At 35.8% G+C, this 14,734-nt stretch overlaps 1 protein-coding gene across 16 annotated transcripts in view; it reads right to left on the bottom strand.

The window, feature by feature from the left end:
* Positions 1–14,734, bottom strand: part of Cadps (calcium-dependent secretion activator 1) — a 462,589-nt gene that overhangs the window by 77,108 nt on the left and 370,747 nt on the right. For 12 of the 16 annotated variants that reach the window (XM_083117745.1, XM_083117744.1, XM_083117743.1 and 9 more), the window contains 3 exons: positions 8,934–9,109; positions 7,200–7,220; positions 3,794–3,982 (listed from right to left, as the gene is read on the bottom strand). In XM_083117745.1, coding sequence (XP_082973871.1) covers positions 3,794–3,982; positions 7,200–7,220; positions 8,934–9,109 — 386 coding nt within the window. The remainder of the gene's footprint in view (positions 1–3,793; positions 3,983–7,199; positions 7,221–8,933; positions 9,110–14,734) is intronic. The other 4 variants (XM_083117748.1, XM_083117758.1, XM_083117757.1 and 1 more) reach the window with 1 other exon arrangement.

The following is a 14,734-nucleotide window of genomic DNA, read 5'->3' as shown; positions in this document are numbered from 1 at the left end:
TGCTGTAACTTTATCCTATCTTGCGAGTCCACAATCTAAAATTGTCATTTGCATAAAAATTCAAGTACTACATGTAATTAAGTTATAAGGTAGAAGGTATTTTACATGTTCGTTTATTTTAACTTTTTGATTTACTTTTGTTTTCTATTGTTTCCCACCCGTGACACCAAAAAAACAATTTCTACTTTCAGTGTTACATTTCCCTCAACTCCACTAGAATATTCGAAGGTCAATTACCTTCTCTCTTTGTCTTAAATAAATTACTTTTCATCATGTAAGAATTCATAGAAATTAAAATAAATATATTATTAAGTAAAGAGGCAGTGTTTAGCTGTCCCACCAGAGACATAAAATTGTTCACTTATATCTATAAATCTTGTAAATTATTTTAAGGGTAGTCATGGTTAATCAATACTGTTAAGTTTCATATTTCATTGCACAGAAACTGTAAGAAAAATGTTACTTAACTATCAGTAGAAAAGTTACTTTAATATAAAAAATGTAGTCCGCATGTCCCACCCTTGACAAGGGAATGCCCCATAACATGTTAACTGAGGTATATACTGATACCCATACTAATACTGATACCCACCAGTAGTGATGCTTGATTATTGTCACAACTAAAAGTTGTTCAAAATATTGATTAATGTTAGTAGTTGAGTATTCCACTCCAATTATGTGCATCAATTTACTACAGTTTTACTTCAAAATATTAAAGAAATATACATCAAATTATTAAAAATACCTGTCATGTAATCACAAATACAGTTTATCACACAATCTTGGTGCATAATAAAATCTTCAAATTTTCCATAACTTCCAGGATAATTAGACCTCGTGAATTGTCATGTGACATTTTTGCACACACTGCAAAAGAGCAAAATGCTGAAAAATTACCGGCCAGTATCGGCAATTAAAATCCAACAAATACTTTCCAATAGTGATATCAATGGTATCAACCGACATCAATACATTGTAATCAGCATCAGCTCAGCTCTAGTACAGGGTGCGGCAATGAATTGGGCAATTTTGCAAATCTAGATATAGCTAGTTGTTGCATCAGAGGTAATACATGACTACTGCTCCCTTGCAGTCCCGGCTTTCACCATTCAGTGATGATGGAGTGGTGGAACTGGGCACAGAGTGCATTTGCTGTAAAAACATATTACAAAAATAATGATAGTTATGTGTCCACGCATTGTGTATTTTGGTAACATTTTATTATTCCACTTAATGATCTGGGGCTTTTTGTCCATGCCATCAAAACATGGATTAAGAACTTCCAGGAAACAGGTCCTACATTGAAGAAAAGAGCTGACAGTGTAAAGTGTATGTACACCGGACAATATTGTCAGAGTGAAAGGTGTTCTACAGAGAAGTCCTAAACAGTCAGCATGCGAGCATGTAATGTCACTTGGTTTTCTGATTGCAAAATCTTCCAACCACCAACCCAATGCACCCTCAACAAACTTAAAGAACGAGTCCGAGAAGAGGTGGCTAAAATTTCTGTTGCCATGCTGTGCAATGTGATGTGCAACCTACCCAAAAGAGTGAGAGAGTGTGTGGAACAAAATGGAGGCCATCATAGTAATGTAATTTTCAAATTAATCAAATCAAAATGTAAAGATTGAATTTTCTTTTGGTATTTGTTCTTCAAATGAGTAAAGTACAGTGAACTCTTTTTAATTCGAATTCCAAGGGGCTACGAAAAAAATTCAAATTATCCAAAATTTGAATTAACCAGAATATAATTAAAAAAACACACCAATAAAATAACACACTATATTAAACATAAAACTGCATTAATACGCACACAGTACACCTTACCTTACAACTGCTATGTTTTATCCAAATCTCCATCCAGGAACAGTACACTTATTGGAATATTCACATCACATGACTGTTTTTAATTGTTTTTCATTCCTCTTTCTACCTCTCTAAGCACTTCAACTTTCTTATCTAATGTTAAGCTACTATATGCACCACGTTTCAACATTGTGACTCCACTAAAACACACAGGCAAATGACAACTCTGGCCAGCTATCCGCTCCCCTCTCAACTTGTTTCTGAGAGGGTGAAGGTCACATTTCTACAAACAAAAGCTCTAGGGATTCCAGCTGCCCTCTCTTATCTGCCGTCGGCACATCTGTTAACCATAAAAACAACTTTTTCAAGAAGAAAAGGGGGACGAGTCATCTGCTGGAATTTCTTACGTAGCAACCACTTTGGTCTTTCTTGGAAAGATTTATGTTAAATTATTGGAAACCTGACTTCGAATTATCCAAATTTAACCTTCAAAATTCGAATTAAGTAGTCTCTTTTAACATTGTTTTAAATAGGGGTTTCAAGGGGAATGTGCTTTTGTTTGAATTATCCAAGTTTGAATTAAAGAGAGCGCACTGTAGTTCATTTTGTCTTAATTATTATGTTTTGTTCTGTATTATTTTTTGTCTTAGTGTGAAGTACTTAAAATTGCCAGACTTGTTGCTGCACTCCTGCCTCAGACAGGATGATTGACAATGGACCTCCTGAATATGAGACAACTACAGAGTGTTTCAAAAGTCGTGCAACCCAAACTTTGAAAAATTATATCACGAAAACTGTAAGAGATATTTATACTGAGTTTGCTGCATTATAAAGAATCATCCATGGAGATATTTTTCAATGCTTAGCATTATCAATTTATTCCATACAGAAATTTAAGTGAATTAATTACTGGCAAAAGGTAGTGTTAAAATTTTTCAAGAAATACACTTTTGAGTGAGAAAACTATGTAAGAAATTATCGGAGAGTCATAATTAGACGTCTGATAACTGATGCCATGTTGATCTCTCATTTGCAACCAGTAATGATCATGTGCAGCATTTGATGGATTTATGACTGGCAATTTTACAGGTCGAGTGAAAATGTGCAATTTTTGGGGAATATCTCCGTAGCTGGCAACACTAGTAGGTTGAAATTTTGTCACCAGATGCACGCAATAGGTGCCTAAGTATTGACGATACATTTGCATGAAAAATCCTAATTTTGCACCGAAATTTGACTTTTTAAGTGTAAATTTACATGCACCTGGCAACCCTGCCATCCAACACAGCTGACAAGAGCTTGTTACGTCTTGTTACATCTGGTGACAAAATTTCGACCTGCTAGTGTTGCCAGCTACGGAGATATGACCCAAAAATTGCACTTTTTCACTCAACCCATAAAATTGCAAGTCATAAATCTCTCAAATGCTGCAAAAGATTATTATTGGTTGCAAATGAGAGACTGACATGGCATCAGTCATCAGATGTCTAATTATGACTCTCCAATAATTTTACATAATTTTCTCACTCAAAAGTGCATTTCTGGAAAAAATTTTAACACTGCCTTCTGCCAGTAATTAATTTATTTAATTTTCTGTATGTAATAAATTGATAATGTTAAGCACTGAAAAATATCTCCATGGATGAGGCTTTATAATGCAGCAAACTTGGTGTAAATATCTCTTACAGTTTTTGTGATATAAATTTTAAAAGTTTGGGTTGCGTGACTTTTGAAACACTCTGTACTATTTGTATTTTTATTTAACATCGCTTATATGCAACTTTTGGCTAATTGTGACAATGAGGATGATTGATAATTAGTTGAAAGTGATGAATGAACACTCACAAATAACTCTATGCCCAGACCTGGACTCAAACCTGGGAACTTTGGTGGTGAGTTCGAAAGTCGACCACTTAATGCGTTTGGCCACCAAGTTGGCAGTTACTATAACCAATCATCTAACTTGAAAATAGAAATATGAACTTACCTCCCTGTATTTTGGATATGGTAGAGTTCTTCCCTGCTGGTGTAAGAGGAGGTGTGGGTTTGTGTGACTGACCCGTTGCTCTGTACATGGCCATAACCCACAAATGGCACTCATTTTCATCATCGCTAGCATACAAAATGCTGTCACCTTCTCTAACAGCATTGAAAAAGAAACGGCCTCCCTCCAAATCTAAAACAAAAAGAAATTCATTCAGTTTTGTATTATATCATAAATGTGAGCAATCATTTAACATTTTTATTTACATGTAGTATATTTAATATTCTATTACAGGATAATTTTCTTTTTAAAAAACTCACAAGTAGCAAAATATTTCAATTCATATTATTTCGTCATCATAATGAAAATAACTGTTACAACATTGAAAATGTAAGTGAAAATTTACATGAATGATGTTAATAATGGTTGTATTAAAAGAGATGTGACATATGCAACAAGCCATTGGCACATGGAAAATAATCCTTGAGAAACAATGACTTACGTTACCTAAAGCCTTAGTTGGAAATGAAAGTAAAAGAAACATTTAACATGACATAGATGAAAAATGAAAACTATTAATAAGAACAAATGAGATGCAACAATACAGTCTGACACCTGACAGCTGCTTGAGACCCCTGTGTTTGATTCTTAGGGTGGGTGATCTCAGATGTATTTTTTTAACAGTGTCCCTGAATATAGCATGGCCTGGGAATATCCCTGGAGAGAGGCTGGATCACATCACCTTCACTATGGTTGAGACTGAAAATATGTGGGATCCTCCCTTGGCACCCACTACAAGCATTCATGACACAGTGCAATGCACAGTGTCTAGCTTCACCTTTCTTTATTAATGAGAACAATCTCTCAGTTGGAAGATCCTCATTAACATCATCATCATCATGTGCAATTTGAAAATTGCATATTTTAACTTTCAAACTGCCTAGTGATAACATTGCAGCACTCTCAACTTTGGTATGAGTAATCCTCGTTTGATAACTGGCAGAAACTCCAAAAATTTGGAGTTGATCCAGAATCATGAGAAAAACTGGAGAGCTACTTGAAAAATAAAAAATAATAGCTAACTCCAGTTTAGAAAACCAGGTAATGGTGGTGATAAAACTTAATGTGCTGATCATGCATCACCCCCCAAAAAAATTACATGGTAGATGTTGGCCCTTAAAGGGTTATCATACCATGGTGTTTAAGAGTTTTTACACTTTGTTGACACCTGTGGTTAAATCAACATTGTATAATTAAATGTATTTAAAAAAAGGATTGTGCCTTGTAATTGCTTTATTCAATGAGATATATTTACCAACAAAAAGAAATTAAATAAGAAAATGAAATAAAATAAATAAAAAGTATTTTATGATCAGTGCTCAAAGTTAGAGGGGGATGCGAGGGGATGGTATTCCTCCAGTTAACAAAATTTTTAACAAAGCATTCCCCCAGCTGTCTCATTGTCAATTATCAACATGTTAAACCATAATGCCCCCCCCCCCACCCACAGAAAACTGCAAGACTCGACCAAACACATCTTGAGCACTTCAGGTGCTGCAGATAATGCAATATAACATTTTCCATCATGTAATGGATTTCATTTTCCATGAATGTAAAATTACACTCAAATAGAAGAAAAAGTTAGAGTGGTAAGGATAATTAAAATAAATAGTCTTTTTTAACTCTGCTTTATGTAGCCTTAAATGGTACATTTCATCCAGAGGTGTATATTCTAGGCTATCTAGGCTATCTGCGAAGCCCAGGCTCAGAAGAGCAGAAAAATCGATCGGAAAAAGTGCATGAAATTCTACATTTTAATATGAAGATGATGGCATTTGAGGAGGTGGCACACTTATTTCTTAGAAGTTGTTACACTAATTTCTTACGAGTTGGCAAACTTGCCCGCTTCTTTGAATGTGGAAGGAGTCCCATGAGTTTGGGATGGCAATCTTCTAGCATGAATTCTGTCAGTGTTGCGAACCCCTTGTTCCCAGCGTGGAATCTTCACAGGAACAGGATATTTTAGTGTGAGGAAAAGGGAAACTGGTTGCTTGTGATAAAGAAATTTCCCCTCTGGGCTAAGCACACCACTTGCAGACAATTAGGACAAAAGAGAGAGGTTGCTGATTTCTTCAAAAAACCAGAGTAGATGCGGGGGTGAGGTGAGGTTGGGGAGTTTGTTGGCTGTCCGTTTATGGTTTATGCTTATGACCGCACCTAAAAATAACCGAACTGACAAAGGACAGCGCCAGCTCCCAGGTACTCTTGTTCTGTAGTTCAAGTGGAATTGCGTTGGGTTCATTTTCTTGGTGCACGGAACTTTTTCTTTCAAGGCTGGTCGCTGAGTAGTGTCGGCAGTGAGTGCATGGATATATTTTTGTGAATGATATGTGCTGCATTGTGTAGTGAACTAAATGCATGACATAATTAACGAGCAATTTACTTGGCTTACGTATGAGGACAAGCTTCAAATCGTTGTTCGATTTTTGTTTTATAGTCCACTTTGTGCACAGACAGAGGACTAGACTTACAGTTTAATGTGGGATTCGAGCCACTATGTGCCTCCACCGGCTATCGAATCCGAGACCACCTTGTTTCAAGGTGACAACATTGCCACTATGCCAATGAGGAGGCTCCAAATTGTGAAGATATGTAGGACTCAAGACACTCGAAAAGGAATATACAAGGTAAGAAGTTTGTTATATATTTTATTCTTGTGTCTAGGCCTGCATAAATATTTCAAAATCCCTAAAAATGAACAAGACCCCTCTCCCTCCCCACAATCATTTTTTTTTGTCCATTCGAACATTGTGATATAGTGAGATAGCCCAGATTCTGTACCCAGTATACGCCACTGATTTCATCCATGTAACCTTGAATGAAGAAAGTTCATTGTCTCTAGGTTGAACGTGGCATTTTGAACATTGATGTTGTCTGGCACATAACTTAATCATGCATTGATTTGGGATATTTTACTGTGTGTTTCTGCCACTTATGACTCATGAAGATGAGGATGAGTGATGATACGATGAAATTGAAGAAGGGACAATCACAAAGAACACCCATGACCAGGCTGGGATTCGAACTGAGGACCTCTGGCATCATAGCACACTGTGCTAACCACCCCACCATGGAGGTTGACAAAACATAACTTAAAACTGTACAAAAATATATATATATATTTCATTTAAAACTTCACATTAAATGAAATGGGAAATACAACTTGAGAGATAATACAGTAACATTTTATTGAAACGTTTCATAAAGAGAAACAAAGTGAAACAGGTGTGTCAATGCAATAAGATTGTGTTCACTGGACTCCATGCATGTAAAAAGATTTTTATAAAACAAATCACATTCTCATTTTCAAATAATACACAATGAAAGAAAACAGGTGTTATTAACTCACCCATTCCAACCATGAGGTTTGCTGTAAAAGTAAAACTGAATTAAGATCTATTATCATTAACATTATTTTACTTATCATAAGTTTCTATTATTAAGGTTTGTTATTCACTGTTTGCAAGTTCTGTATTGCAACATGTGAACTAACATAAAACCAGGGAAGGTCACGAATTCATAGTATTTCAGGATACCACATTCATCCCTCGACTACATGTTAACAACAATAGACACCCATTCCACAAAGTATAGTCCAGTGAAGTCTATAGTCCTTCTACAACATTCAGCCAGTGACGTAATCTCTTCAATGGAAAAAGAACACTCTTTGTGATATCACTTGTCACCCTTCAAGGAACTGAACTTTCTGTTCCTCAAGAAGTGCACCATGAACAAAAAGCAGGTTAAAATCCTTCCACATTTAGCCTCTTGACCAGGATGGATGAAGGATTTCAAGATCATCCATGGGCTGGATTTTCTAGTAGACCACATGTGACCGGTGACATGGGGCACTACCAAATTGCATATGGCCTTTCTTTGGTTCACCATCATTGGGTAATGCTGACAAAGATCATCATATACTTAGGGATGTGAAGTTTTCACTTTAATGATAATAACAAAAAGTTGGGGAAAGCACAATGAAGTGTTTAAAATGTATTTGGGTAGGTCAAGGAGGCAAATTTTCAGTGTTTAAGAATTGCAAAATTATGTGAATTATACCATTTTTCAGAATAATATGGAATTTTGCACTTTAATGCAAGAAACACCGCAAAATATGCAATATTTCTGTTTAAAGATAGTTACCTGAAGTGCTATGAGTTCTGTTATTTCTAGCCTAGCTGGTGACAGTTCGATTCAAAAGAGATTGTCACGCTTCATTTCTTGCAGTTTGGTTGTTCAGTGTTTATTGTATATTTAAAGATATGAGATGAAATAGTTTTCCAAATGCAAGAAATTTGGTAATTTCTCACAAAGGTATGCATTACATTTATTTTTTTGTCATTAAAACTAAACTTTGTCTCAATTTTCCAGAACTAAAGCAATGTGAAAATCTTAAGCATAGAAGGAAGAGTAAAAATGCATGTAAAAATAACACAGACTTTAAATTAATAACACTGAATTTTGGACCTTCTCTATTAATTGCTGGGTGCTGGTTTCAGGATGTACAAAGTTTTTATACATGCAAACAATGCAACTTGGGAATATACATATATTTCCCATGTATGACACATGAAAACATGTATTTTCTTTGTTATCTTCTTCATAATCAGTGGTGTGCCCAGGATTTTCGAAAGGGAGGGGTTATGTGTTTGTTTTTTAGTAGTCTGTCCATATTTTGCCATTTTTTTAGGAATCCTGAACAAAAAGGGGGCTATAACCCCCCACCAACCCCCCTTGGGCAGGCCACTGTCCATAATATATTACGATACTGATGACTTTGCACTTACAAAGGATTCACGATAATTTTTTCCTCTTTATGACCACGATGTATATCTTTGATATTGTGGAAATCTTATTAATGATTATGAAGTGAAATACAAAGAGGAAAAGTGGAAAATAGATAATAATAGAAACACAAAAATGTAGAACTTAACATTTGAACAGGAAAAATTTTAGAGCTAATATGAGCAAAGCTTGAAGAACATAAAGAAATTTCTCATAATTACTTTTCAAGTGTAAGTTTCTGTAACACTTGTCCTGGATTTTAACTACTATAGTAGTAATGTTATTAAACAAAACTTACCACTAGCAGGCTCTATGTAGTCAACTGTATAACCATCTAGTTGCATCATTTCTGAAGGTTCAGACTTCTTCTCTTTATAACTACACATTGCAAAAGTATATTGAGAAACTTGAACTAACACATAGTATCTTTTCTTCCACTTTTTCCATACAGATTTACCCAATGCATAGAGATACCTAAAAGAAGAACAATCATTTAATCTTGAATTGACAAAAAATTCAATATTTAAATATTCATTCATTGGCTTTAATTGTTAAAGTACAAAATTCTACAATAGGGTAAATCATTCTCATGAGTAAATTCTTGACTGTTGGTGCTTAAATATGTGTATATTCTATTAACACAAACACCATAGTCCCAGAAGTAACATAAACTAGTGCACATACAATCAATCCTGAGTGCTAGACATGTGTGATTTGTGGTCATATCATGACTATAAGTTGAAAACTATGAACTGATATTTGATATGCACACTCCTATGAAACACTGACTTTTTGAAGTTAACTAGAAACTGAAATAAATTATGTTATGATGGGTCTAGTAACCCAGTAACAGCCAGCCAGAGTCTATTTGTAAACTTTTCTACGGCCTTTCATGCTGATGTAATGGCTGATTGGCTCCAATTTTCATCAATGTGAAAAAGCATTAAAATCTGTTAATATCAGCTTTATGACTTAGGCACTTTTCTTTGTTATTTTTTAAATTAATATAATGTATGTTTACACTACAGCCAGCTAGTGCCACATAATTAATCAAATGCAATATTCTTACTATTGTCTCATGGAATTAAAGATTGCTTCTTTCTTGTACCTGTATTTTGTACATTTCATATGTTCTCATCATTTACATGTTATGCATCATCCTTCCATTCTTTACATGTCTGTAGGGTATGTTTATATTTAAAGTCCAACTGGCAAACACATATTCCTACATACATTAATCTGTAATTTTTGGTGAATTAGATGTAGACTTTTCTTCATTTAAAGGTTTTTCTCAGTACCTATTAATGGGCCTCCCCCATGGCGCAGTGGTAGCGTCATTGCATTGTATTCAAGGGGTCTCGGGTTCGATACCCGGTGGAGGCACAAGTGGTTCGGATCCCACTTTAAACTGTAGGTCCAGTCCCGATTAGCCTTACTGTGCATAAAGTGGACTTAAAACAGTAACTCAAACCAAACCAGTACCTATTAAATAGTTTCAAGTAAAAAAAAAGGTAAAGTGCTCCCCTGTGCTTAGCACCATGCCATGAAGGCGTATAGGGGGTAACGCCCCACACTTTCTTGATCCGGTCGTAAGTGGGGGTGATGTGATCAGCATCACGCCCCTGACCGCCTTTACCCCCCAGGGTTTCCCCCAGGTACCCATGTTATTCGATGTTGGGTGGGCGCCGGGGCCGCTTCCATCGTTAGAAAAGTTCCCGGATTTGAACCGGCCAGGGATCGAACCCGGGACCTTTAGCATGGTAGTCAGACACGTTACCGACTGAGCCACCGCGGCCACATAAATAGTTTCAAGTATCCACAAATATCGGATTTGTATGCTGCAAGCTTGTGATTGGTCTGTGAACTCCCATGTGGATTCTAGCACCAATTTGTATGTCTAATGTGGACAAGTGGGATTCCGCACTACTGCACATGACTTTCATGGAAGTTTATCACTTGTAGTTTTCTGATTTGCATTTAGGCTGTTGTTCAAGTAATGTTGGATTTTTAGTAAAAAGAATTGAACAGCTGCATAAGTACAAGGAAAACTACATTCTACTATAAGTAGAAGAAAAACTTTAATCTTCAAAATAGAATCCAATATGTTCAATGGCCTTAAGCCACCATTTGTCAAATTGTGGATTCCATGGTGATGAGAGTCCTTGGGTTACAAGATTAAGTACTTGAGACTTCTTCCTCAATATTGCTAAGATTCTGGAAGCACCTGAAATGGAGGGAGCACACATCTGACCAGAAAACTGGTAATCTACAAGTGCAAGGTCTAAGGAGTATGCTGGGTGTGTTAAGAGCTCAATTCCCTCCAGCTCTTGATGTTTCAACTAGATTGGCTGTGCACCATTGTTGCCTTTGAAGCCAAAGCTTCATACATCTGCTCCAGTTGCTGAGAGGAGAACTCAGTGATGTTGTACTGACAATTTTGAACTAACTCAAAGTGTACTGAACCCTCATACTTACACCAAACACACAACACGATATTGTGTTGAAATGTCCTCTTCTGGCAACAGGTTCCACATGGTGGCCAGGGTCAAACCACTATTTTCCCATGTCATGGTTGTTTGAGTTTGTTTTGAAGTGCACTTTATGCACAGAAAGGCTAATTTGGACTGGACCTTCAGTTTAAAGTGGGATCCGAACCACTATGTGCCGCCACCAGGTATTGAACCTGAGACTCCTTGATTAGAAGGCAATGACATTACCACAATGCCATTGGGGAGGTCATGTCAAGATTTTGGAAGAATATCCACCCATTTCTCATCACAAGTGACAATTTGCTTGATGAAACTTTAATTCATCAGGTTTTCCAGGTTTTTTCCCCCCCATCAGGTTTTCCATCCCTAACAACTCTGACATGGTGGATCCTACTAGACCACCACAAAGATAACCCTCCCTGGAACTTTACACCCAAAAGCAGGTCTAGACCACTAGATGAGGTGGAGCCTCAGCTACAGATAAAAAAAATCACCCCCAAGCACTCTGTTTATATCCTACTTTATGCTATAACCATGCGTATTGACACACGCCCCAAACACAAAAACAAATACACCACCTGAAAGATGGAGAGAGAACCAATCCCTGAAATGTACATACAACAGAAACTTATTATTTCAGTTTCATGTACACATAAACATTTACATACGTAAAATAAGTTGTTATTAAATACCAATTCACTTTAGATCTAATTCTCATACACATGATCATTGCTAATCACTAGGGATGTGATGAAGCTGAAAATTTACTGATGCCGATGTATGCACCGATAATTTTTGGAACTGATACCGATGCCGATATTTAACTGATTCCAATACATAAGATTATTCAACAGAAATTGGATGTTATTTTCAGCATGACAAGAATAAATCTGGCATGTACATTTCTATTGCATAACATATGTATACACATATATATTCTCAAGAGATGCAAATGTTCATTTGCATCCACAAAAAGTGGTTATGTGAACCTTTAAGAAGAACATAGATTCTCAAGAGATTTAGCATTAGTACACAAGCAGTTTTTTGAAATGTTGTAAATTTAATGCGTCAGATTCAACTTCAGAAACACGAGTTTTAGAAGCACTTCTGGAAGTAACCTACTTCTTTTCTTATTGTAAATCTGTTCAGCAACACTGAACACTCCTTCACTGAATACTGATGCAGCAGGTATGCCCAAGTATTTTCTCACCACTTGCTTCAGGTTTGAATACTCATTTTTGAATTTCCAATACAACAATGGTTCCTGTCATGTGGAATGGTCAGTTCAGCAATGTACTGTTCTATTTCTGATTTTGAAGTAGGTTGATCTCTGAATGAGAGTTTGCAATAATTTTGTTACAAAAAACTCTACAGTGATGAAGAATCATAACCTAATTTTCAATAAATCTTAGAAAATTAAATATCGGATTTTTGCCGATGCCGATACCGATCCTGATATGTCAATTTCTGCCGATTTTCATACATCTGTATTCGACTTCGGCACATCCCTACTAATCACCCAAAGATCAATGTTATCACATGAACTGCATAGAAAACCATTTTTTCTCACTTCTTCACAATCCTCATGAGAAACAGGTGAGACACTTAGCCCACTTCTAACCATGATTGTCCTCAGAAAAGCAACCGGTGCAGAACAGACACTGGACTACATAGTCACTGAATTCTTCGCTATCAGAATAATCCCAAAGCACCAGGTTGTCAACATCTGACTTGGTGCTACTGCTTCATGCATCCATCTTCCTGTTTCTCTTTGAACTTGTCTTGGTCGTCACTTTTTTCCCTGCTGCAGGCACTCTTTTTCTTTGTTTCCTTTCTTGTCCAGGTAATGATTCTTTACATGGAGATAAATTTATGAGTTTAACAGATTATGTTCCCAATGATTGAGCATTTGTAGGTGATAGCAATTTGTGGAATGAGGCTGACATCTGAAGGTTGGATCCTAATATACTAGGAACCTCCTGGTGCCTCATGATGAACACACAATTGCCATCTTGATGTTCTTGAAATAGTATCCATAACTTTCAAACATCCACAATGTACTTACTATTCCATGAACTTTCATGGCATAAGAACTTACTACAACTTACTTACCCTTCTTGAACAAATTGCTTTTTTCTGCACCCTTGCAAAATATTTAAACTTCCAAAAAAGCTTTTGACTCACACTATATCCACAAACACAACCTGACACAGCACAATCTTACACTGCTTGCCAAGGTTGCCAAGACGAATACCTGTCATGTGTCAGCAGGTGTTTGCATTGCCAACTCGCCAAGATCAACCATATTAGACACCTTTCCTCTATTGTTACACATGTAGGAATTGGTAAGAGTACCAATGTTGGTATCAGTTCAGCTCTAGTTTTAAGCTCTGTTTTTCTTGCATTATTTTCAAATCTATCACAAATTTATTCCTTTCTGGTGTACCCATTTGGTGACACTGCAAAATCTCTGAGAATATTTATAGTACAAAGAAAGTTCTTTTCATAATGGTTATATTCATAATGCTGGAAATGCCATTGTGCTTCTATTAGCAAAGGAAAAATATGAAATTATTCCAATACTGATAAAGTATAGATATAAAATTTACTGATACTGATAACCAATATTTTACACACCCATTAAAAATTCACTAATTTCCTTCACATAGATGTTCCACGTTGTATGCATATGAATCAGTTGCTTTTGAAACTCTTCACTTGAGAGAATACCTACATATTGCATCTTATTTGTAAAATAATTCATATGGATTTATGTGAAACACTTTTCTTTTCTCATTATCCATCTAGACACCTGTTAGGCAAAACTAGATATGTACTATTGTGAATTAGTTTTCTGTCATACTCACAAGTTAACATCATTGCATTTTACAGATTCTCAAGTGGTCTTGCTTTTAAAAACATACTAAAATATCCTACACATAATTGCATTTTTCAAATACTTTGTACCTTAGAGTTGTAAAAATTCTGGATACATAGATTGCGGAAGTAAAGACCCGAGGAAGGGTCTCATTTGAAGAACAGAAATATTGTCACGCAAACAGGCATTCACAGTAGGTACAATATACATAAACAATACTTTTCAATTCATAATGTATATATATCTGTTTTTCCTCAAGAAGATGAACCGTTCAAAAATACAGTGTAAATAAATATTTTTTTTACTTGATGTTGATGTATATAATCCATCATGGAATATATTGTACATTGCAATGTAGAAGTATATTTTATTTTTTCATAACAACTTGTCATTCCATTTTTCAAAAGTATGACACAATCCATCTTGACAAATACTTCAGAAGTGAATTCCATTATGTATATACAATTAGCATTATATTATCACATGACCCTTATGAAGTTGTCCTTTCTTTCCCACAAATTGGTTCTATTTGGATATAGGCACATGCATGCTATAAAGTATTAAATATTATTTCCTTCTGCGGCAAATTTGTTATTCGAGTTATCACCTTACAGCAGCAACAATCCTTGGTGTAAATGAAGAATTGTCTTATTTCAACAATGGCCAAATATTCCAAATCTTGTCTCCTCTAATATATATATATACAAAATAGATATAACAATATTCCATGGT

The sequence above is a fragment of the Lepisma saccharinum genome, chromosome 2 (assembly GCF_977018435.1).
Source record: "Lepisma saccharinum chromosome 2, izLepSacc3.1, whole genome shotgun sequence".
Lineage (NCBI taxonomy): Eukaryota > Metazoa > Arthropoda > Insecta > Zygentoma > Lepismatidae > Lepisma > Lepisma saccharinum.
Note: the sequence above shows the minus strand (reverse complement) of the source record. Positions and strands in the feature narration are given on the sequence as shown.